Source organism: Lissotriton helveticus, chromosome 11, assembly GCF_964261635.1.
Source record: "Lissotriton helveticus chromosome 11, aLisHel1.1, whole genome shotgun sequence".
Classification (NCBI taxonomy): Eukaryota; Metazoa; Chordata; class Amphibia; order Caudata; family Salamandridae; genus Lissotriton; species Lissotriton helveticus.
Window position 1 is genome coordinate 862,407,831 of NC_136072.1, and position 23,544 is coordinate 862,431,374.

At 42.1% G+C, this 23,544-nt stretch overlaps 1 protein-coding gene across 5 annotated transcripts in view; it reads right to left on the minus strand.

Moving 5' to 3' along the window:
- Positions 1-6,784: 6,784 nt before the first annotated feature.
- The window catches only part of RTN4R (reticulon 4 receptor), a 906,839-nt gene continuing 890,079 nt past the window's right edge, over positions 6,785-23,544 (minus strand). For 4 of the 5 annotated variants that reach the window (XM_078665916.1, XM_078665918.1, XM_078665917.1 and 1 more), the window contains exon 5: positions 6,787-8,752. In XM_078665916.1, the coding sequence (XP_078522042.1) occupies positions 7,326-8,752 (1,427 nt within the window). In that variant the 3' untranslated portion in view covers positions 6,787-7,325. Of the gene's footprint in view, positions 8,753-23,544 lie in introns of all 5 variants that reach the window. The other variant, XM_078665914.1, reaches the window with a different exon arrangement.

The window sequence follows — 23,544 nt, forward strand, 5'->3', positions numbered from 1 at the left end:
CAGGCTGTTGTAGTCCCTTTTAGACCATCACCTGTTACAATAGGGTGTAATTAAACAACAATAAAGTGCGACACGTAAGCCTTGAAATGTCACACATACACACATGGGAATGTCACACATAGGGTAACTAACACCTTGGTAGCTATGGTGAGGTGAATTTTATTAGAAGCACCGGAACCTCTCAGGGAAGAAATATGGTGTTATGGACACACTTTAGCACAGAGAAGGTAGGGCTGTCATGTTTCACCACGTTTAGCATATGTGTGCGCTGCTCACCTGCTCTCCATTTGCTTGTGGCCTAATGGATATACTTATAGTTTGTGATTTTTTTGCTTGTATGTATTAGAGTAGTGTGGCTTTTCCCCATGTATATTGCAATTCTTTGCGCTTAATTCACCATTTTCCAGTGCTTTTTCATGCATATTTACACCTTTGACTAAAATTCCATTGTCATTCTTCACACAGTCTATCAGGGGGACACCTTACCATTGCCATCCTTTCAAAACAGAACAAATATGATGCTCTTTTTTTCAGGCAGAGAGGTGCAAATGCTTGAATCCAGAGAATCTGTCCCACCTATGATAATGGCTCATAGGCCAGCTAAGTTCTCTGAGTTAAGCTTTGAGTATGAGGGACAGGCTGCCCTCATGAAACAGGAATGAGATGATGTGTAAACCTCTCTAAATGGCAGACTATTAAGATGCAAATTTTCATTAGCAGTGACACTGTAGGCTAAATATTGAGAAGACCATGTTACCTTTTTTCATAGTATACACAACTTGTTCATTGTGTGATACCACAATAACTGGAATACTTGCTACTATAATTCTGCAAATATTCTTGCACTAGTTTGCCTGCTAACGAAAGCCTGTAATGATGTTACAAGTTCAAACTCTTTGTGTGTGCTGTCTCTGGAGATAGGGTGAAGAGAAAATACCTCTGTTAGGAGTTGTCCATTTCCAAAAGTGTGCCCTTTACCAGATAGGTTATGAGATGTTCATGGCACATCTGTCTTTTCCTAGCTTCAGATGGTGTGTGTACCTATATTATTAAGCACTCAAAGAGAATCTACAGGTGTCACCAAGATTACTTGCAATTGAGGATTGAAGGAGGGCCACATGGGCAACTACACCAACCACAGCCTACAAGTCAGAGGGGTAGCAGATCATAACAGGGCAGAAAGAAAGATGGCAGATACCCAGGGACCTCTAGAGAGCAATGGAACACAACGAGGAAGCAGTGGTGGTGGCACAGTTTTCAGATTGGGGGTGCTGTCATAGACATTACATCACTGAAGTCATAGTGATTGTAAACAATCTAAGTGCCATACAAAGAACAAGTATAGCAAATGATCCATGCCCATTCAGCAGGAAAATGCTGAGCGTATGGTATGTAGCTGGTGGTGCATTTTGGGGCACACTGTTGTAAATATGTTACTAAAACATGGCCTAGTAGGGCACAGCGATTTACAGAAAAAACATTTTCCATTCAAATGGCAACAAATTTCGCACTGGCATGCAGTTTTACTTATACAAATATAGAGCACGCAAATGATAATGTGTTGAAATTTGGTTTCAGCAAGTATTTGTCATTTGCACACCACCAAGTGCCTTGGTTTGTTTTTATCCTATTAAAATCCTTGTTTCTATCTCACTGTCAAATTGCAAGACAAATGTGCTCCATTTATGCTTTGCTAACTTCAGATATATTTGGAAATCATTGTACATTTGCTGTACAGGAGTTTACATGTTCTTCTGAAAGAAAAAAAATGGTGAGCCTTTCTTTTCACACTTCGTGTAACACAGTGAGATTGTCAGATAGGTAACTTTGTTAAAAGAATACGCCGATATTTGTCAGAAGAAATAGTCTGACACTTAACCTGCCTTTGAAAGAACAGTGAATGTGTTGAGATAAAGCAAAATTTAAAGGCATTTGTATTCCTTATTCATTATTTGAACTCCAGCATGGTTATTTTGGGGGTGCTGCTGCACCTCCCAGCACCTCAACTAAGAGCGCTTATGTAGGAAAGAGAGGAAGGGCATTAAACGGGGACAATGGGCAATATGCCACCATGAGGGACAATACAGGTTGAATAGGCAGAACATGGTAAAGAGGAAGATGCACAGGTACCATGGGTGGGTAAAAAATGAAAGCTACAAGCATAAGTAAAACAAGCATTGGAAATGCAATAGGGCTCGCATTAGGAAAGTTTGAGCTATTGGTCTTATAAATTTTTTTATTTATGTGTTATTTTTTAAAATAGCTAAATTAATAGCTTTGTCATTTACAATGCCAATAGTTATAACTTTCGCAAATGTGATACCTATAGCATTTGTAATGCAACATGTTTTGTATTTACGTGACTTAGATGTATTGATATTACAAATAAGGAAAAAAAGAAAGAAAAATGGACCAACAAATGAAGAAACGGGTATGAAGAGAAAAATGCAAAACAGGAAAAGGACAGAAGAATGAAAAAAAACTTTTAAAAAAGGTTGAAACAAAGGGCAAGAAAATAAGAGACAAGAGTATGATGAAATGGAGAGCTAGAGGGGTCGGTGAGCACAGAACGAAGGTAGGAATGATTAACCGTCAGCACCAACAGTTGACAAGCGATTGTGAAAATTGTGCTCTGAAAACAGGACGGACACAGCCGTGGGCCACAGTGCGGAAACGCAGTTAAAGCTTAACGTGAGAGAAGTACAGACACACTTTGCACCGGTGAAACTAGACACGAGATTGGGAGGGGGGCTGGGCCGGGCGGTGCTGCTCTGCACATCATGGAAAACAACAGTTTATCATGGCGGGGGAGGAAGAGGCAGACTGCGGGAAGAGGGCAGGGAGGGAGGCGGCTGTTCGTAAAAGATGGAGACAGAAAGAGGAGACCGTGAGAAGAAAAGGCGGGCAGAGACAGGAGAATGATGTGAGCGCGGGGACTGGTGATAAATATCAGGGTGACAGGAGGGAGAGGGCGTGAGGGAAGGGACTGCGGGTCACGAGAGCTTTCTGTGCCGGGGAGGAAGAGGAGATAAAGGAAGAGGGAGGAGATAAGACATAGAGCAGCAGGGGGAGGGAATGGGATGTAAATGTAAATGTAAATGTTTTTGAGCTTGTAAAGCGCACTGCTACCCGTCCATAGGTCTCCTGGCGCTGTATAACTCTGGGGAACCCGTCCTGGCTTTCCCTGTGGGATGGTCCCTTGCTGGGAGTCCCCAAGGTGGAGCCAGGCATCCCCGGAATTGGTGGGGCCGTTGTGGAGATTAGGCAAGCTAATGCCCAGAGTTGCCGAGTGGAACCCCTGATTAGAGTAAGCACCGAAGCGAGAATTATCAAGTCCGCTGACCAAGGTCCATGACCCTGCCGCGTCGGGAATTGAACCCTGGTCCCAGGCCGACTTCTTCTCTCGGGCCTGCCGCCTCTAACCAGTGAGCCACACTACTCCACAATGGAGAGATGTGGGAGGAAAGACAAAGAAGGAAAGCCGTTGGAGGGAGGGGTAGAGAGGGAGGCAAAGAAATGTGGCTGGCGAGAGGGGGAGGGGAAAAGAGATAAGAAGAAAGAGCTAAAGTGTGTATTAAAGTAAAAGCTATTGGGGGAAAAGCGGCCGGGAAAACAGCTGCTATGCTTGCTGTTTGATTGAAAGCTCCTCGCATGATGGGGGCGGGTTCTTTGGGGGTTACATTTATCCAGAAAAGAATGCTCCTGTTGTCTGTAATAAACAAGTTTATACAGTCATACATTGCTGGTCAAACAGCGAAAATGAGCAAAAGTATGCAAACAACTTTGTGCAGCCATGTTAAGTTAAATAAATGCCCAATAAAATAATACAAGTGTCGTATAAACAAACAAATGTAGCCGTGCGTGCTTCCACAAGAAGATCTTTAAGTATGCATAGATTAGTTAAATGAAGTCTAATGCGCCTGTTGAGCGGGAGGTGTAGTACTGTCCACGCGCAAATCTCAAGGGACTGCTTGTTTATGTGCCGCGAGCTGCCCAGGTGCTGCTGATAGGGATTTAAGATGCCACCATGTGCACAGAGCTGTGTCATCACTGACAAGATTCGCTCCAGCCCGAGGCCTGCAGAGATCCTTCCAGACGTGGAATGACAGCCTTTGATTATCGCACGACCCAGAAGCATCTAGCCTGAGTTTGCTGAATTATAATACATCTCTGTGGTAATCACGCGATAAGGTTAAAGATGGTTACGCAGCAAAAGACAGGAAACGCTGAGGCAGCTATGATCGTATGTGCTTCACTAGTGAAGCCACATGAGCTGTGCTTTGGTCTAGACAAGCCAGCCGAGATTTGGGGCAGAATTCCAATTACATTAGAAACAAGCCCTCGGCATTGCTGTGGTGGGGAGGGGGGACGGGAAGAGGCAAGAAGGGAAGAATAGGGGAGAGTAAGGGTGACGAGACGCACGGGGAGCAGCAGCCTTTGATGTGCCGGCCGGCCGTGGGCATAATTAGGGGAGGAGAAATGCCAGAGCGCACGCTGGGGGAAGCTTGTGGGAGGGAGGCTGGTGGCTTTGATGCGTGCACGCGCTTTTTTCACGGGCACAACATCAAATCGCCAGTTTAGTTAAGCTCTCGTTAAGCCCCAATATGTCTCGACATCTGCAATGTGCATGCGCATTGCCAGAGGTCGAGCCCTAAAAATCCCTAACTGAATTACTCGGTGCCACTAGCGGCCAGTGTTTTCTTCGGTTTGCCTGCACAGCGCATGCCCTGTGCTCGTGAAATCTATTGCATTAAATATATGTAAAAACGACTTACATCCCACCTTCACTTCTTATTGGTCCTTGTGCTTGTTACTTTACTTTTCCTTGTTTCTATTGGTTGTAGGTGTTGTATTTACTGTTCTTCCATGTGTTTTTCTCTTATCCGTTTCTCATCAGCAAAGTACTGTGGTCAACAACTTTGGTGTAACTTCTTTTAAGCGTCTCAAGCAATGATCAGGAAATAAAATAAAACCGAGCAAGAGCTACACCCTTGCTTTAAAGCTACAGCACTGCCCAAATGCTGTGGGCTAAGCGGGCTGTTATCTCAGTGGAGATCCTCCAACATGCCTTTTATTCCTTTCTCTGTGCTTCAGAGAAAGCACACACTACCTAGTGCCCCTGGGGCACCAATTGAGACCCACTACAGTGCATTCATCATCATGTGCACTCCACCCCCCCCCCCCCCCCCACCTCGGCACAAGCAGGCATCCACTTCAGTAATTGTTTACTGAGCAACTCTGAGTTACATGAACTTCACACCCCATGAGTCTGTAGGAGGAAGTTGGTGCTCACAGACAAGGCCAGACGGAATTTCTACGGAAGGGACCTGTGGTGGTGAGTAAGCTAATGTGGACAGGCTTTGGCTTGTTAGAATTGTTCTTATAGTGTGTATGCAAAGTTTACACAATGCTAATCACCTCTTAAAATAAGCTTAAATACTAGCATTTAAATGTATTGCTTGGTGGCTCATTCGGTCAAACAGGTGACTCATCTATATATGCCTTGGAGTTCTCGGTTTTACTTTCTAAATTAATTAACTGCAGTGTGCATTCTTCTGAGCTAATTAAACTCACTAATCCCTCTTGTTCACATGCCATGCAGTTTTTGGCATAGCTGGGCTACCCAACTTTGGAACACAATGTTATAGGTTTTGCATGTCAGAGCAACCTGATTGGACTTTGTAGATGTGCGCCTCAGGACCACGTGCTCAAATAGGAAAAAATCCACGTTCAATTTTCCTTCAACATGGACAGCTATTTACTATAGAAAAGGGTGGCTTCACTCAACAAACAACCTATTTTATGTTTCGTTTCCACGTATTCTGAATGCTGTACTTCGTGACGTCACTTGGTAAAAAGTATATTATACTTAGTTACAAGTGCATATGTAAAGACATTTTTCCAACCACTTTCTGCATGTGCTGCTGACCAAACAGCCTGATGAAGGCGGATTGGAGTGCACAGCAGTTGTTTTGTGGTGCAGATGTTCAAGGCACCTCGTTCAGCATTGATAGGGGTTTTGCTAGAGTGCGTCTGGTAATGCAGCTGGAGGATGCTTTTTAAGATCCAAGGCACGGAAATCAGCCTTCGCTAGGAGCCCAGAACATGGCTCTCGGTGCTATTGGAGGAAGCCATTCACCAGTGGGGACACTCTGCTATCAAAGGCAGGTGAGATGGAACTGTAGGAGCTGCTCCTCATATCCATGCTGCAAGGAACGTGTGTGTACAGGGATTGAGGGGTGTGTCAGAGCTAGCAGGAATGTGCTTAACTTTACACAGCTCCACAGCACTGTTAAGGAGCTTCTAGGCCCTATCAAAAAAAAAATAGTAATTAAATTCAATAGTTTTTTGTTTGTAGATAAAATAAAGAATTATATGCACAATTCCAGTTGTTCCTGGTGCTTGTGATTAGGTTTCGCCTGCATCACTTATATTGCGCAGCTGCTCACTATCTTAAAATTTACCAAAAATCTATTATTAATCACATAGACGAAACCTAATGCATTTACCAATGCTTGTTTTTCTTGAATGTGCCGTGGTCCATGAGTTATCATGACGAAAGGCTTTCATATGTCACGGATGCAAAATGTTTTGTTCTCATAGAAAATACACCTCATAAAACACTATCTGATTTTTTTTCTCATTCTTTTCCTATCACAAGCATAGTATTTATGTGGAGAACTATTCTCATTCTAAGTATTGCAAGTTGCTCGAAAACTGTTTACAGGCACATTTGTTGTATTAAAAGTAATATACTATTTAGGAAAAAGAAATATTTATTTTTATATTTTTATACTTTTACACAAGTAAAATAAAATGCATATCTATATAATACCGCAATCTTTGTGAATGAAAAGACAGCATTCTTTAACAAATGCTACCCGTGACCATGGTGTGACAAGAGATGAGCATGGTTAAACTGCAATATTCAGAAACATAGGGGAAAACAGCATCAAATGCATCACCATTGCAAAGAAAAACTTCTTTCAATAAGATTTTGATTTACAAACAATTGTCAAACATTCTTTCAGGAGCATTTTTCCTGCTCTTCTTTGTTAAGTATGTTTTTGTTTTTCACTGTTTCTGCTGTAGCAAATGCTGTTCTGAGTCAGAGTGCAGTTTGAGGGGCAAAATATATATATCTCACAGGTCCGGGAATAACGCAGTTATATACACCATATTTTCTTTGTAAAGGCATCCAGTAATTTTTTGTTGTTGTGACAAAGCTTTCTTGGGGTGTACAGTGTTTTACTTCTGTTGCAACATCTTACAGAGCTCAACACACTGTTTCCTGAAGAGTCATTGACCAAGAAAAACTGTTGGTTTCAACAAGGGTACATAAGGCTCCACACCAAGGAGATGAGCAAAAGACTGAGACTGAAGTGCAGATTTGGACTACTTCCTGGTTGGGCTAGGCGGCACTGAGTCTTAGATCGAGTTTTTTTAACACAGCCCTGCCTCCTTTTTGTTGGCGCTGTAGAAGGTTCTATTGGGTTTATGATTTCAGGCTTCATCTTGGTCAGCGGCTTGTCAATATTACTTGGAAACGTCCCAAAAGGAGAATCATTAATCTGCTTTTGAGAACCATTTTTGGTAGGCCCAACATTTTCAACATATTTTGTTTTTGACATGTTTTCCTTATCCTTGAGAGGATTGTTAGGGGACAACCTGCTGGTGTGTGAAGAGGGTCCTGGTTTTCCTTCATAAACAAATGATTTATCGACGTCAGGTTGACAACATTTTTGGGTACTGTCCTTTGAAATTAAGGGTGTGTCTACAGTGGTAACCTTTCCTGATCTGGTCTTGGAACTGAATATACTTGTTCTTATCTGGTTAGGATAATCAACACATCCATCCAGGTCGCTGCTCGGAAGCCTTTTGAGGTCTTTACCGGCCAGGTTGGAAGGAAGATAGCATTCTAATTCAGAGGAGGAGCCCTTGAAGTGCTTGAACCAGCTCCAGAGGGACCTCGCTCTACAGTCGCATATCCACTGGTTTCCATTCAAGCGAAGATACTGAAGAGACACCAAGGGAGCCATCACCTCCTCTGTAAGCACGGTTAAGTTGTTATTAAACAAATACAATGTCATCACTTTCCCAAGGTCGTGAAAAGCCCTCACATGGATCTGACTCACTCTGTTCTGATGAAGGAGTAGCCGGTCCAAACCAACCAATCCTCTGAAAACATTTTCAGACAGGCTCTTGATTTTGTTGCCATGCAGAAACAAAAACGTGAGGTTCGCGAGATCAAGAAATGTGTCATCATGCAAGACTTGCAAGTTATTGTCTTGGAGATATAGATACTGCAAGGAAAACAGCCCTCGAAAAATACCATCAGGCAGCTCAAGCAGACCACATCTGTCTATACGTAGAGAATGAAGGTGTGTAAGCCCTGTGAATGTGGATGGGCTGATTGATTTCAAGTTTCCATTGTCGCTGATGTCTAGCTCCTCCAGTTTGTCCAGTCCATAAAATGTGCCAGGCTCAATCACACTGATGTTGTTGGAATGAATCCAGAGGAGAGAGAGATTGCGGCAAGCAGTGAAGCTGTTTGATCGCACCAGAGCTATCTTGTTGTTGTGGAGGTAAATCCTCTGGGTTTGTACAGGTATCTCTGAAGGGATGCTGGTCAATCTTTGCTGCTGACAACTTAATGTGATCTTGGGTTCATTGTAGCATAAACAGGCTCCGGGACAAGAGTCGACTTGGTCCTGGACGTTCAAGCAGAGTGCCAGAAATAGAAGTTTGCTTCCTAAAAAGAAGAAAAAAAATATGAAAGTTAGGTATTTCTACTGCTTAATCAAGTCATTAAGCTATAACAAGTTTAATTAAAACATAAAACTATAAAATAAACTATTATAAGTTTAGATAAACTTTGAAGTGACAAACAAAGCAGAAGTTCAATGTTTTTGGGGTAATAAGATGTAAAGGCACCACACCACTTTGTATTACAGTGCAGGAAGAAACTGCTGATGTTCCAAGTACAGAGTAGATATAGTTGCAGATATGTAAGGGAGCCTCCTGGACCCTTTTTTTATTTTCCACTTCTAGCCAGACAAATATGTATTGGGGGGAAACTGTCAAAGTCTTTGGCAACATGTAATTAATATGGCTAGGATTCAAAGTGGGGCTTTCTTATGAAAGGATTCAAGAGGAGTGCATAGGAAGGAACAGCTCGAATAGGAGACTAGGAGAGATCGCAGGCAATAGAAACTATTTCAAAAAGTAACATGCACTAGTGTCACTTTGAGAGGGTGAGAGAAAGCAAGAGAGTGCCAGAAGAGAAAGAATAGAAGAGTGGCAGGTAGTGTATGTTGTGCTATGATAGCTAAGCAGGAAGAGAGATAGTCAAATATTATGCTATTTGGGTATGTGATGTGGTGATAGTGTTGGGACTAGAGGAGGTACCGAGAATGGAACAGAGAAGAACAGTGCTGTGAGGACATGCTGCACTAGTTTATTCCTTACACTACCCTTGTTCCTTCCTCGTTATTGTATAACTATTCTTTCTGAACTTGTGTGGCCTGTTTCCTTACACAGACAATATACTGCAGATGATAAATTGCATTGAGCGAGGGTTTTCTTAAAAGACTGACTTATACAAAATCTTGTGTTGGGATAAATGCTATGAGGCTTGAAAACCAAGAGGGTAGAGGTGGTGTTAAATACAAGGTTTGACCCCTCTTCACATGATAGAAAACACAACAAGATGATGAACAGAGTGCTAAAACTTTTCGAACACTCACCCCTGTCAAGAGATCATGGGTTAAATCTATAGTTATTTTGATCACCATGGCACCCCAGTTTGGACACAGCCATTTGCAAATCAGGACTCCCTCCATCCTTTTATCTTGTGAGGTTACCTCTTCACAATATACCCGAGAAAATTGAGGCGCTTCACTTAGAGTTTGGTGGATGGAGAACTTCCATTAAAAAACACAGCAGATGTTCAGTGCGCCAACCTCACAATTTCCACACTCCATTTAGTGTTGGATCAATTGATGAGTATCCGTTTGCTTTTAATCCATAAACTCAGCCTTTTATGATAATTTGTTTCTTCAATGCATGAACCCCACAAAAGAAGCGTAGAAGACAGAGAAATTGCTTTCAGTCAGCTTGTCCTCGAACAGTGGAAAGGAGGCCAGGTCCTCTGTTGGCCTGGTGGGTCACATTCAAGGGTCGAATTGGGGCTTTATGCAAAGTAGAGGGTTATTTCAAGTGCGAGAAAGATGGTTCATAGATTGGAAATTCATAATATAGATTAAAGAAAGATGGTCTTGGAATGACCCAGAATGTAAGATCAGCTAAATTATATGGTGACACCCATTCTGTAACCTTTGACGGGGTAGTACATTCTGAAACATTTTGAAACATGATGTTCCGTTTTCCACAGATAAGAGATAGATCTTATTTTGAGGCTGAATAGTTCTATTTGTTTGGTGTTTTGGAAACAAAAAAGTTTTGCTTCATCAACTTTTTCCTGGTACAAACATAGCATAGCCCACAATTTTTTCATTTACTAAATGTTCTTAATTCGCCTAAGTGCTTATTTGTATTAAATATATAAAAATGTTTAAAGATTCCGGAAATCTTTTGTTCTAAAATATCAATTTAATACTGAGAACATTATCAAGATAAAATTGAATGAATTTACATAACAGGAGGAAAGCAAGCTTGCATCAAACCATATCACTAGCGGCCAATTCATATGGTGATACATTTTATATATCGATACTACTATACCATTGCAGTCATCTCTGACATGTCTTGTATGGACCCTGGTTCTAGCCTTACTAACTCACCAGTGTCTTTGCTACCAGTTCTTCCTTTCAACAATCTGCCTTTTTCCCTGAGATTTTGTTTGCCCAACTCAGTCAACAGTGTGTTATAAATTATGCAGTAGAGTTTGAAGAAAGGTGCAGTTGAAGGGAAGGGGGAGCGCTTGCAGTTTAATCCAATGAAATGATCAGAGAGATCCAGGAGGGGATCCGAGTGATCTGATCTGAGTGCCCCCACACACTTAAAAGGGTTTCATGCTTCATCATTCATAGGGCACTCCTCGTTGGGCCAGCGCTGAAATTGCTGACTGGCCCTTCAATGGTCTCTTCTGCGAGATCTCTTGATCTTTTGGCATATGGGGAGTGCTGGTGAGGTGATGTATGTGTACGGTGGTGTGCAAGTGGTTAAAACTGTCTAAGGGATTCCCCCAAAATATTTTTAATGTAGTGGTGGTTCCCTTTACACAGTAAAAACAAGGGAGCTATTGCTGGTAATAATGGACTGAGATAGCTTTAGTGAGTGTTGAATGAGGGCCACATGTTTCAAGCGTCGGTGCCTCGAGGGTCAGTGGCATTTCATCAGGGCCAGGTTAATACCTACTCTACAGAGGATTGGAGCCCAGGTGGTAGAGAAGGGTTTAAAGCCAAAATTAGTTAGACTGCACCTGCTGCGGTGCATAAAGGGGGATCCAACCCCAAAGTTGATTAGTAATACGCCGTAGGTAAGGCAGATAACTGTGCCTTGCTGGGGAAAGAAAAGGGGACCTTGCAGTGTATTAGCTGGGACCTATCCTCCTCTGCCGACCTGGCTGGGTCAGGGGAATCAGATCTGATCACTCATATCCCCTCCTGGATCCATCTGGTCATTTCATCTGATCCACCTGCAAGCACTCCCCCTTGCCTTCAATGAGGAACTGCACCCTTCTTTAAACTTTACTGTCTAATTAGGAGCGTAGGTGCTGGACCTATCTAACCCGCTCCTTGTCCCCCACTTGATTTGTCAATTATAAATTAGGATGTAAACAAAAGTGGGAGGGAGAGGTAAGTTACAAGGTGAACTCAGCCTCCTGTAATACGTACATAAACTAAAAAAGTCTACTTGTGACTGTTCTATCGATGGGATAGTAAGTTTTATCAGAGAAAACTATTTGTTTTCTTAAAATAACCCCCACCCACCAAAATGTCCCATGCTTCATCATTGGGTTCATCCCGCCCGCTGCGGGACGGGCGTTCTACGAATGACGAAGATGTGGGAGCACTTTATTTGGTGTTGATTATGAGGGGATGGGAGTGTAAGGATCAGAAAAATAAGTGTTGTTAAAAAGTACCTGGCTGGTTGGAAGATAATATTTATTAAGTGCTTTAGTGGGTACTACTAAAACCGGGGTAGTGGAGATTTAAACTATGATGGGTGTTATGGTCTCCAGGTCAACATATTTCAAGCCTAACCCCATAGGTTTTTCAGCAGGACCAGGGGTATTGATCCCAATTACCACTCCTAGTATGCCTTGATTAGATAGTTGTAAAATTCACTACATTGGTGAAATGCTAAATTCATGCATTAATTGTACCTACTAGGTATGTGGAGTCAGTTAAGACCTACAAGGTATGCTGATTCTGTTTAGACATAATTGTTCATGTTCCATGAGCACTTCACGGGAAGGAAGGGGTGCTTGTAGTCAAACAGTCCTCAAAGCAATGCCCTTGCTCGGCATAGTCTGCCTTCCTGTGGCGGATTTAGTACCCAGTTTTAGTCGTACCAGCAAAAGGACTTAATAAATATTATCTTCCAACCAGCCAGGTACTTTTCAACAACACTTATTTTTCTGACCCTTCCACTCCCTTCCCCTCATAGTCAGTGGGGCGGGAAGAACCCGATGATGAAGCATGCCACCATGGGACATTTTGGTGGATGAGGGTTATTTTAAGAAAACAAATAATTTTCTCTGATAAAACTTACTATCCCATCGATAGATATTATAAACTATGGGCACATAGATATTTCCCTTGAGAATGACAAGTTTTTCTCATGTTTTTCCTCCTTGCAAAACAGTTACCAGTGAATTTAGTTAACTGTGTCTCTTGTTCTATAGCATCGACCTGCCTATGCTATCAACAAAGAGACATCTAGATAAGAAAGAAAATTATCAAACGATGTGTATGAAGGTAAAAAAAATCTACCATTGACAGGGTACAGTCTGTTTTCATGAATAAGACAGTTCAGTGCGTTAAGCACCAGCTTACGATCCTCGTGTTTACTTTCAGACGAGTGTAGGCACGAGGCCCTTTGGATTTGATTAACAATTATAAACAAGCATTTCCAATGCAATAGGTTTCGCATTTCCGAGAGTTTGAGCTATTGGCATTGTAAACGACAATCGCTTTTATTTATATGCTGTTTTTAAAACAGAATAATAAATGGCATTGTCATTTACAATGCCAATAGCTTAAACTCTCGCAATTGAGAGAACAATTGCATTGCACATACAGCCCCCCCCCCAAGCTTTGTGTACACTTGTGACGTGCATGCTAGAAACATACAAGGTATTAGGGAATGTGGAATAAGTGGATAAAACAATAATCGATTGCGAACTACTTTAGTTACTCTCCATGGATATATTTGATTCCCCCCTCTCAACAGCTAGTCACCAACTGTTTGGCTGCAAGTAATTGTTTGCAATCACGGCTAAAACATCCACATGCTCTCTCTAAGCAAATTTAAACAATTTAAACGCAAGCTAAAGCTTATTTACATGCAGGTGATTTAGCTAGGATCAACATTTCTGGGGTGTCCTCGACCTGCCAACCATCACGTGGAACCCAGACCTCGAAAGATTTATAAAGTAATCGTATTCCTAAAAAAAAGGAGGCCCAAATTAAGTCATATTTAAAGTAAAAAAATAAAACTTCATACAATTATCAGAATAAAAAAAAATAACAAGAGGAAAAATGCGCAGGGAGTTTCCAAGATAGGTGACATGTTAACAGGCTAGTAAGCTCCCATTTTATAACTCAAGGCATATAAGAAAAATTAACTAGTGATTGGGAAATTAGACCTGACGTGGCAGAAGGGAGCTTACTAGGGATAACATTAGATAATATATTTTTTACATTATGGGTAGATAATGCATGAAACAGTCTCTCAGATCAAGTGGAGGACACACAAATGGTAAACGACTCAAACATGTAAGGGACACATACATGGATGCACTAGAAGTTACCAATCAAAGATTCAAGCAAACACCATGTAAGAGGGTTGATGTGCCTAGCTAGATTAGGCAAGGATAATGGTAAACCGGATTGACTCCGCAGGTTGAAGCTCCTTTCAAGTCCGGGTAAACCGGATTGACTCCGCAGGCTGAAGCTCCTATCAAGTCCGAAGTTCCTATTGGTTACCAGCAGGCCCCAAACTCACACTCCCCTTCATGGAAAACATACATAAGACTTGAAAGGCAGTGCTTCTATGCTTGGGAACAGCTGCCCCTTCTCAGCATCAATGACGGAACAGAACATGTAGCATTTATTAGCCTTTAAGGTAGGCCGGTGATACCAGCTCGCTTGAATTTTTTTTTACACATATAGCACACAACGTAGGAGGGATTGGCTTCGGTAGCAATCTCCTCCGTGGCTCTGCTCCTCCGTGGCTCGGCCTCTCACAGCCATTACCCTTTACTCCTGCTGCTAGATACAAGGGAGCCTTCATGCTCAAAATCCTGGGCCTCTCTGGAGAGACTGTCAGCAGGAGGGCCAATTAAGATTGTAGTTTTGTCAAAAATGAGGTGGGATAGAAAGGCTGGTTGTGACAATCGAAACGCGGACCATGCAACAGCAACAGAAAACGTATCACTGCCCTGTTTTTAAAGGCATGACTGACTACGGCGGCCAGCGGAAATACTATTTCGGCAACCAGTTTTCTGCACGTGCGTGCACAAGAACTGGGAATTGCCACATTTCTTAAAATCAAACAGCAAAACACTTTAGCAAAGTAATTCTCTTTTCACGGTGCAAGTGCATGTTATGAGTTTTCGTTGTCTGTTATTGCACATGGGGCACGGGCGCCATGCTGTAACCCAATTCTCACCTCTGCAGTATCATACAGGTCATTCCTCTGGCGATGTTGCGGACACTGCACAGGTACCGAAGCAAACTCTCTTACCGTAATATATATTTAGTGCCGGCAGACGCATGCTGAGCCATGGAGCAGTACCGAGGCGGCCGTATGTTGTGCGGCTGCGACCGGGATTTGTGTGCGCGCGAGCAAGAATAAAACAAGTCAGGTCCCGGGCCGGCAGCCAATGACAGCGCGGCCCGGGAATGACGTCAGGGGGTGTCCCGGGCCGGCAGCCAATCACAGCGCGGCTCGGGAAATGACGTCACGGGGGTGTCCCGGGCCGGCAGCCAATCGCAGCGCGGCCCGGGACAAAGGGGCGGGGCTTAAAAAAAGCCCGAGAAACGCCCCCGAATCGCGTTTTCCCCGAGAAAGCGCGATTGACAGCCTCTGTCTCCCAATGGCTAGCCTCCATTTATGGAGCTAGCCAATGAGAGACAGAGGCGGTGCCGACATCCATACTGTTGACAAAAGTTTTCGATCTGGGAGGGGCACTTCGTGCCCTCGCCAGGTCGAAACCTAAAAACAATCTTTAATTCTTTCCAGAATAACAAAATGAATAAGGAAATAGTATATAAGGAAGATTGGCTCACGAGTTTATTGTATTTATAAAGAGATGGATTGCGTTGTATTGATCTTATTAATTACTTTTTAATGTATTTTTTTTTATGCCTTGTATACCTATTCCTATTTTCTTTGGAATTTTTATATGGCCACAATGATTTGTATTTTTTTATGTATTTATTTGTGTCTCTCTTTTATGACATGATGCCGAAATAAAGAGTATTGAACTGAACTGAATAAAATGTAGTTAATAACAACACTTATACTTTATGGGCTGGGTTAGAATTTACTCCATGGTATCTACTTCCATAACTCCATTACGTCAGAAAATGGGCTGCTGTACAAGAGCCCTTTTCATTTCCCTTTCTGTAGAGTACGAAACACAGCAAGAACAACAAGACAAAATCAGTAATTTGCATCCTAATGCATGATAGATTCCAATTTGACTCATTCAGATTTTATTTTTCTAAAGCAATTAGATCATGTAAAATCGATATAAATTATTACGACTGTAAAGCAGCTCTCGGATTGGGTGTAAAGAACAACTGGACAGCCTTCTTTCATTAAAAAGGAACCTGTATAAAAATTTGCATAATGCCTACAAATGAAGAGAAATAAATATTAGTAAGAATTAATATTTTTTATATATTTTTTCTGCTGCATTCATTTGCAGATATTCCTAAGTTGATAACAACTAAGTTTCCCAAACCTGAAAAGGCGAGGATTCATCTATCCGCTGGGTTGAAAAAGTTGTCAACTCAACACCTTTGTGATCTAACGGCACCTATGAAGCATTTTATACTGGATAATAGCATGGCTTTGGCATCTGAGGATCCTTGATCTAAAGAAAGCTACAGTCATTGACACTTACATTTCTTGACAAACGATCATCAATTTGCAATACGTTTGTTGAACGTTATCTCATTCACATTATGATTTTCCTCCTCGTGGCTTCTCAGATCCACCAATCAATCCCATTCTCCATACACATTTTCTACCTCATTGTGATGTATTGTATTTTTTAATAAATGTTAAATGATGCCTCAGAACTAGAAAGCAAGATGAACACTATGCAAATGTAACCTGTTGTTAACTATAAACCCCCTTTTCAGACTCACCCATCAGAAAAATTGCATTTTATATGTGATTAGCCTATGTCCAAAGAGAATCTTTCATATGAAACAAAAACCCTTGAATACAAGAATGGTATTCACATGTTCTCTCTTCAAAGAACCCTCAAATATCCTTAGATAATTGTTTATATCAGGCTACCAGTTAACGTGCCCATACAGACTGCGCCCACAACAAAGGAAGGAAATGCCAATTAGGCAAGCCCTGCAGTAGCATTTCCAACAATATTTTATTAGTGCTTAGTGCCTTTAATTAGATTTTCCTCCTTCAATAATTCATCGTACTTATAATTAGGTGTCAGAGGCAGAAGAGGTTGTGAAGCGCTGCATACCAAGCGGCTATTCTTCACAGTGGAGTACATGTGCTGGTTAAATAACGATTCTCCTCTTCTCAAAGTATCACTCCAAAGAGTTCACGCACTGGCAAACTCCATTACGGTAAAGCTAGTGCCAGGCACTAGAAAAAGAAATGCTTAACAATTAATTATCAGAACAAATGTGAGAAATGTCATTCTAAGTCAGCACACTGCAATGCCCTCTAGACTCCTGCTGTCGCTTTCTTACATTAATGTTTTTTATAATAGGTGGCAAGTATACTTATTGAGCGTTTGTGGTGTCTCCTATAAATGTTTGATTTTATATATATATATATATATATATTACCTACTGGCGGTCGCCAGTAGGTATATATAGTTAGGATTCTTTCTCTATGGGATTTTTGAAAATTCTATGTCTAATAACTTTGGCGTTTGTGGACGGAATTGGCTGAAATTTTCAGGAAAATGGAACATTTTGTTTCTGAGCAGCCCCCGAAAATTTGGGGGGGTTTCGTCAAGGGGGGGCCGAGAAAAAAGGGGGGTCCCAAAACGTGTTTTTAACATTGAGTTTTCCATAGGGCGGTTGGCCTCACTTTTAGCCCGAACGGCTGAATGGATTTCCATGAAACTTGGCAAAATTGTAGATATTGTTTGCCCGATGTGCCTTTGCTAGGTCTCAAGATATGTGGTCCTGTGAATTTTGAGTAAATCAGGTTTCAAAAAAGATATATATCTAGGGCCGCGCCCGCTACGCGTACCGGGGAGCGCTTCAGGCGCGCCACGCGACTTGCGCACGGCAAGCTGATTGGTTCTCGGGTGTCTGTAAACATTCGAAACAGTCCGCAGCGGCCGCCATCTTGTGTCTCGGTGGGATTGAGACACAAGAGGTGGCAAGAATCAAAGGGGGGAAATGAGCAAAAGGGGGCAGGGTACACCCCCCTGACCCCCTACTTTTGATGTGGGGGCCATAAAAGGCTCCCGCGGATGAAAAAAAAAAAATAATCGATTTTCGCGGGGGGGGGAGCGCCCGGTACGCGCACCGGGGAGCTTACGGGGGAGTGTACCATGGAGATTAAAAATGACAGACTTTTTAAAAAAAAAAAAAAAGCTTCTTTTTATAAATTGGAGGTAGTTCTGAAAATAACTTTTTTTTGATTTTGTTGTTTTATATATATTTTTTTGTTTTTGTTTTATATTTTTTTTAGACTTTTTAAAACAATTTTATATTTTTTTTGGATTTTTGTCAAGGGAAAAACAAAAACAGGGATTGCAAAACTGCTCAACAGGAGCAAAAAAATTTGAAAATTTAGGGACTGGCAGAGCAGCGGTGTTGCTGCTTCTTTAGGGCAATCAGTTCAACACTCTGCTCCCCATAGCAGAGCAGTTCGTCACACTCCGTGCACAAAAATGTGATGCCTGCAAACACCGGCTGAATGTTAGGGACCATTCTTCCACGGGGTGGTCCCGAAGGTGTTGCTCCACCAGTGGAGGTGCTGCCGCCATCTGTTGGTACATTCCGTGCCAGCTCTCTGACACTCTCCCTGGCAAAGTTGTTAGGGTGTCTTCTTTTCACATGCCTGATCAAATTAGCATTCCCAAAACTATATTTTTTCAGAGGATTGCCTCTGGATAAACTACTCCCACATATTTTGCAGGTTACTTTGGGAGCGTTGACTTTTTTCTGTCCTTCAGGGATGTCGTAAAATTTCCAGATGAAATGGGTTTTTTTCTTTTGCTGAGGAGGGTCCTCATCTAAAAATCCATCTGAATCACTGCTGGATGACTCTCTTGCAGCCATTGCTGGAGATCAGAAAAGTAGGAGATAGAGTAGACAGAACAGCTCTTGCTCTCTCCAAGTACAAAGCAATAGTGAGAGAAATGGGTGGAAAATAAAAAGTTCTGAACCAATGAAAAGTGTTATTTTAAAGTCACATGGTTTGACGCGCTTACGCTACGCGCCCCGGGGCGCGCCCCGGACGTGTATCGTAAGCGCATCGGGGCGCTTACGTTGCGCGATCGTATGCGCTTCCGGGTGCGCTTACGCGGTGCGTCATAAGACGCATCTCGCGGCTACGCGATACGTGTCTTATGACGCAAGGCGTGGCGGCTACGCGATACGTCACGATGTTGTTTTCGTTTGCGGCAATAGCGCTTCCGGGACGCGTATTAGTACGCGCCCCGGGGCGCGCCGCAAGATTGCGCTTACCCGTGCGTTCACCTGTCCGCGCCCCGGGAGCTTACAAAAAAAAAGTATTAAAAAATGAATGAATGATGTCATGAGTAATGTCAAATGAGATGTCATCAGTGATGTCATCAGTGATGTCATTTGAGATGTCATCAGTGATGTCATCAGTGATGTCACTGACCATGTCATGAATGATGTAATATGTGACATCATCAGCAGTGGATTGCGGGTGCGCGATATATATAGTTAGTACAACTAACTATATATGGAATTTCAATGGTTTTGTGTGAGTAAAATAAGGTTTTTTAAATGCTAATTCCTAACTATATATGGTCTATAACCTATGGTTTTTTCAGTGAATTTTAAAGGTTTTGTAAATGCTAATTCCTAACTATATATGGTCTATAACCTATGGTTTTTTCAGTGAATATATATATACACACACACACATCCTACTGGCGGGCATCAGTAGGAAGTGATAGCTAGGATCTAGTTTCTATAGCAAGAGCATTTTTTCATTTGCCAGTAATTTTGGCACCATTTGACAAATCTTCATAACATCTTCAAAACTGATGCAGCGCTCACTTCAGCTGCTATCTTGAAAGTTTCGGTGTGATCCGTCAAGCAGGGACTGCGAACCAGGGGGTGCTTAAAAGCGCTTTTCCCCCATGTTAATTCTCATAGGACCTTTAGTTTGGGCTACACCCCGAACTGCTGAACGCAATTATATCAAATTTGGCAGGAAGGTAAATGTTGGTCCAAGGAAGTGCTTTTTTGTGATTTGATGTTAATCCATTCAGTAGCTGCAGTGTTATTTAAAGATCTTTCAGATATACAACTGGGGATGCGGAGGATCCGCAACCCCACCTGAGATATCGTGCTGAGATCTGATTGGCTGCCAGTACTTCAAACCAGGAAGCGTTGGAAGCCATCTTTAGGCTTGAAAACATTCAAAATAAAGAAAAGGGGGCTGGGTCGAAACACCCTGCCCCCTTGGCCTCTTGGGGCAAAAAAGCAAATTTTTTGTCAGGAGTTATGGGCTCCTGTGCTTCTTTATTAATAAACTCCCCGGTGGGCCAGGTCCTGATGGCATTTTGGAAAGATAGGAGGGGTGCACATGGCACCCCCCCCCCTCTCAGGCTATTGAAAGCACTGGGGACCACCACCTCTCTGGGGCAGTGACATTTTTATATGCCTGGTAGCAACACTGCTCCCCCGGGGGCCGCCACGTCCTCCGGGCACATATTTAAATTAGCCTAAATATATACTTTTTTGGGAACATTTTATGACGATTCGGCAAATGGTGCCAAAGTTATTAGCAAGCCAAAAAAGGCATTTCCTATGAAAACACAGACCTAACCATAACTACCCAGTGTCAACCACCACTGGGATACATGTATATTTTTTCTGTTTGAGAACTATGAGTACCAGGATTCTGAAATCAATTGTTCTCCATTGCCACTGGGGGAGAACACAAGTCTGGGTCAATGAGATGAGTTACATTAGACAAACTGTATCCTTTTTCTTATCAGGCTTTGATTATTGCATGGTTCTAAAATCCCGAGAAACGTTTCTTAAAACCCCACAGTAAAATATACATGTACGTTTTTGCTGTGTACACTGGTATGAAACTCTGGCTCTAAGTCACTCCACCGTCCCCCTTCTTTCTCACTGATTTACCATAAAAGATGCTTTTTCCAAGAAGCCACTATCAAGAGAGCTATATTACAAAACAAATAGCACCAACTCGTTTCATTAGTAAATTTGGCTTTTTATTTTCATTGCCCAAACTATTCATATTTGGGACGTACAGCCGCAGTCTTGTAGGCGTGTGTATATATAGGAGATTTATATGCAGTGCATTTAGCCACAATGCAAAAAGCAAGGAATTCTTACATTGACTACCTTTAGTTATGGAGAATTGGTTACCTGTTTTTAGTTGTGCTCTTCTCTACAAACATAGTGCATTGATTATTTTAGATATCTTTTCTTCTGTATCGAAAACATGTCAGTGGAAGTTAATCTCCTAGCTTGTCATTTATGAGTAAATGACAGTATGTTCATGGGAAAGGTAAGTTTGTAATTCCCCTCTTAATGTGTAGTCTGCAGCTCATCCCTATCCAACATTTTCTCTGCCTGACAGTAGGTGCCTGTGTGAGATGCGATACCCAGCTATATGCCCTGAAGTATCACAAACATAATATACATGGCTGAGCCCTCTCTCACACCTGACACAGCACAGCAATGCAATTTAGCTCGCTATGAGATGGCTCAATAATATATCTATCACACATTAAACAATCAAAATATCACACTAAGCAAACAACACAAACCCATCAAAAATGCTCACATGCCATATTGATGCCATTGATTATCAGTCAACAAAAATATTGTTAGAAATACTTGATAGCATCTTACCCACAGACAATTACTCTGGGTTATTCCATTACATTGTTTCGTTAGCTAGACTGGACCATTAATTACAGAGTCCATTCACAGGCAAATTAGCATTGGCACACCCCTTACTTAGGGTACAGTCCAGCCAGAACTGATATGCCATGCTTGCTCCTAGCAGGAGCACAAGCAACCCCAGACTGGTTTTGATCTTGTTTGGCCTCATCATTGAGGTGCAGCTCGAGGACCAACTAGCAGAGAAGGTCCAAGATAATATGTAAAGGGGCTCGGAGGGTATTTTGGCTTAATTCTCAGTGTGCCACTATTCTGTTGAAAACACCCTAAATTTTAGTCAAGTCTATGAAGCTATATTAGATTAAATGAAGCAGAGATCTAGGGCTACAAAGTGCCTGTTTTATTTCTACTAAAGAAAATAGTCATCATAATAGGTTACTAAATTTACTCTAAGCATATCCACTAATGCCTACTTAAGTAAAGTTTTGTTAAAATGCAGTGGGGAGTGAGATGAGAATAAAACACTTTGGGGCGGTAAACATCATTTACCCCGAAACCGGAACACCTCATGCCATTTCAATGCAGTTGTTACAATGACCGCGGTGTTAAAACGCATGCCATTACCCCGCAAGTCAAAACAACGACTTGCTCTAGTGGTCAGAAGGAGTTTGATTTAAAATCCAACACCTTTCCTACTGTTGCACAGACTGGAGTTGGAACAGTAAATTATACTATTCCAACATCCAGCGCCCCCCCCAGAGCAGGTCATTGTTCCAACTTGCGTTGTAATGGCATGCATTGTTAAAACGTGGTCGTTCTAATGACCACGTTGCTAAATTTACTGTAGTCACTCCTCACCTCTTGTCTTTCTAGAACGCAATGCCGACCTCAGGAAGTTCACAGTACAAAAAAGAGTTAACACCTCTGAAGACAATTTCAGGAACAGTAAAGCAACATTAGCCTCCTTAAAACCCCCCTTTTTTTAAAATGCTTTTTAAAAAACGTTTCCTAGGATTTTCGTAATAGGGGCACAGTAACACAGAGTGGAGGGTATCCTGCGGAGACCGTGGGTCGCACCCGCAAGGACCCTTCAGGTCTGTGAACCTGGTGTAACCTGCCGGCACCGCTAGACTTTGGTGTAATAGGTCTAGCCTGAAGCGTGTTATTAAAAATCGGTCTTGAGCATTGTATATTAAAGACAGATACTGTTCCATGCCTAAACAAGATTTAGTCAGAATATATGCTCTTACAGAGGGTTTATTCAATTCACTATCCTCCCTCAGGTCAGCCACATATTTTGTAAATACCGAAGTAAATACCGAAGTAACGTGGTAATAATTTTGTTGGATTATTTAAAAACTCTGCAAACCCCAGGGCTAACAGGGAATACCTCACATATTTTAACCATGGGATATTCCTTCCCTGATCTCGTGCCAAACAGTCCTTTGTGATCTCCTTGGTTAATGATGCTTCGGGGTTAGTCCAAATCTTGATCCAACATTTAACGGGTTTTAATTCTAACCTATCTCTCAGATAAGTTACACCCAGTTCCTCATGGATGATAATTGACGGTGTACCTTGCGGAACTCTCAGCACTTGTCTTAAATATTTATTCTCTTCGATTTGGACACTTTGTGAGTTAATAAAACCCCAAACTTCGCTCCCATAAAGTATTTTGGCACAGCACTTTGTGTTATACAATTTGAAAATTTGTTCCGCCAACCAGCGCCTCACCCTCCGTGCAAAATTCATAGTGGCACCATTTCAGCTCACTAGGGACCAGCATTTCTCGTCTGAAAAGGGGTTTAAAATTAAGGCGACTATCAAGTCAAATCCCTAGATAAGAAAATGTCTGCACTTTTCCTGGGCGTGTGCGCCAATCATATATTGGTATTTTCTTTTTGGCGTCTTTCCTGCCTCCATAATATAAGATTTGGACAGGTTGGCAGCCAAATCAAGACTCTCCATGAATCAAACAAAACCATCTATAAGGCATTGTAAACCTCGGAGGGTCCGTGCGAGAAGTACAGCGCCGTCTGCATAAAGCAAGACG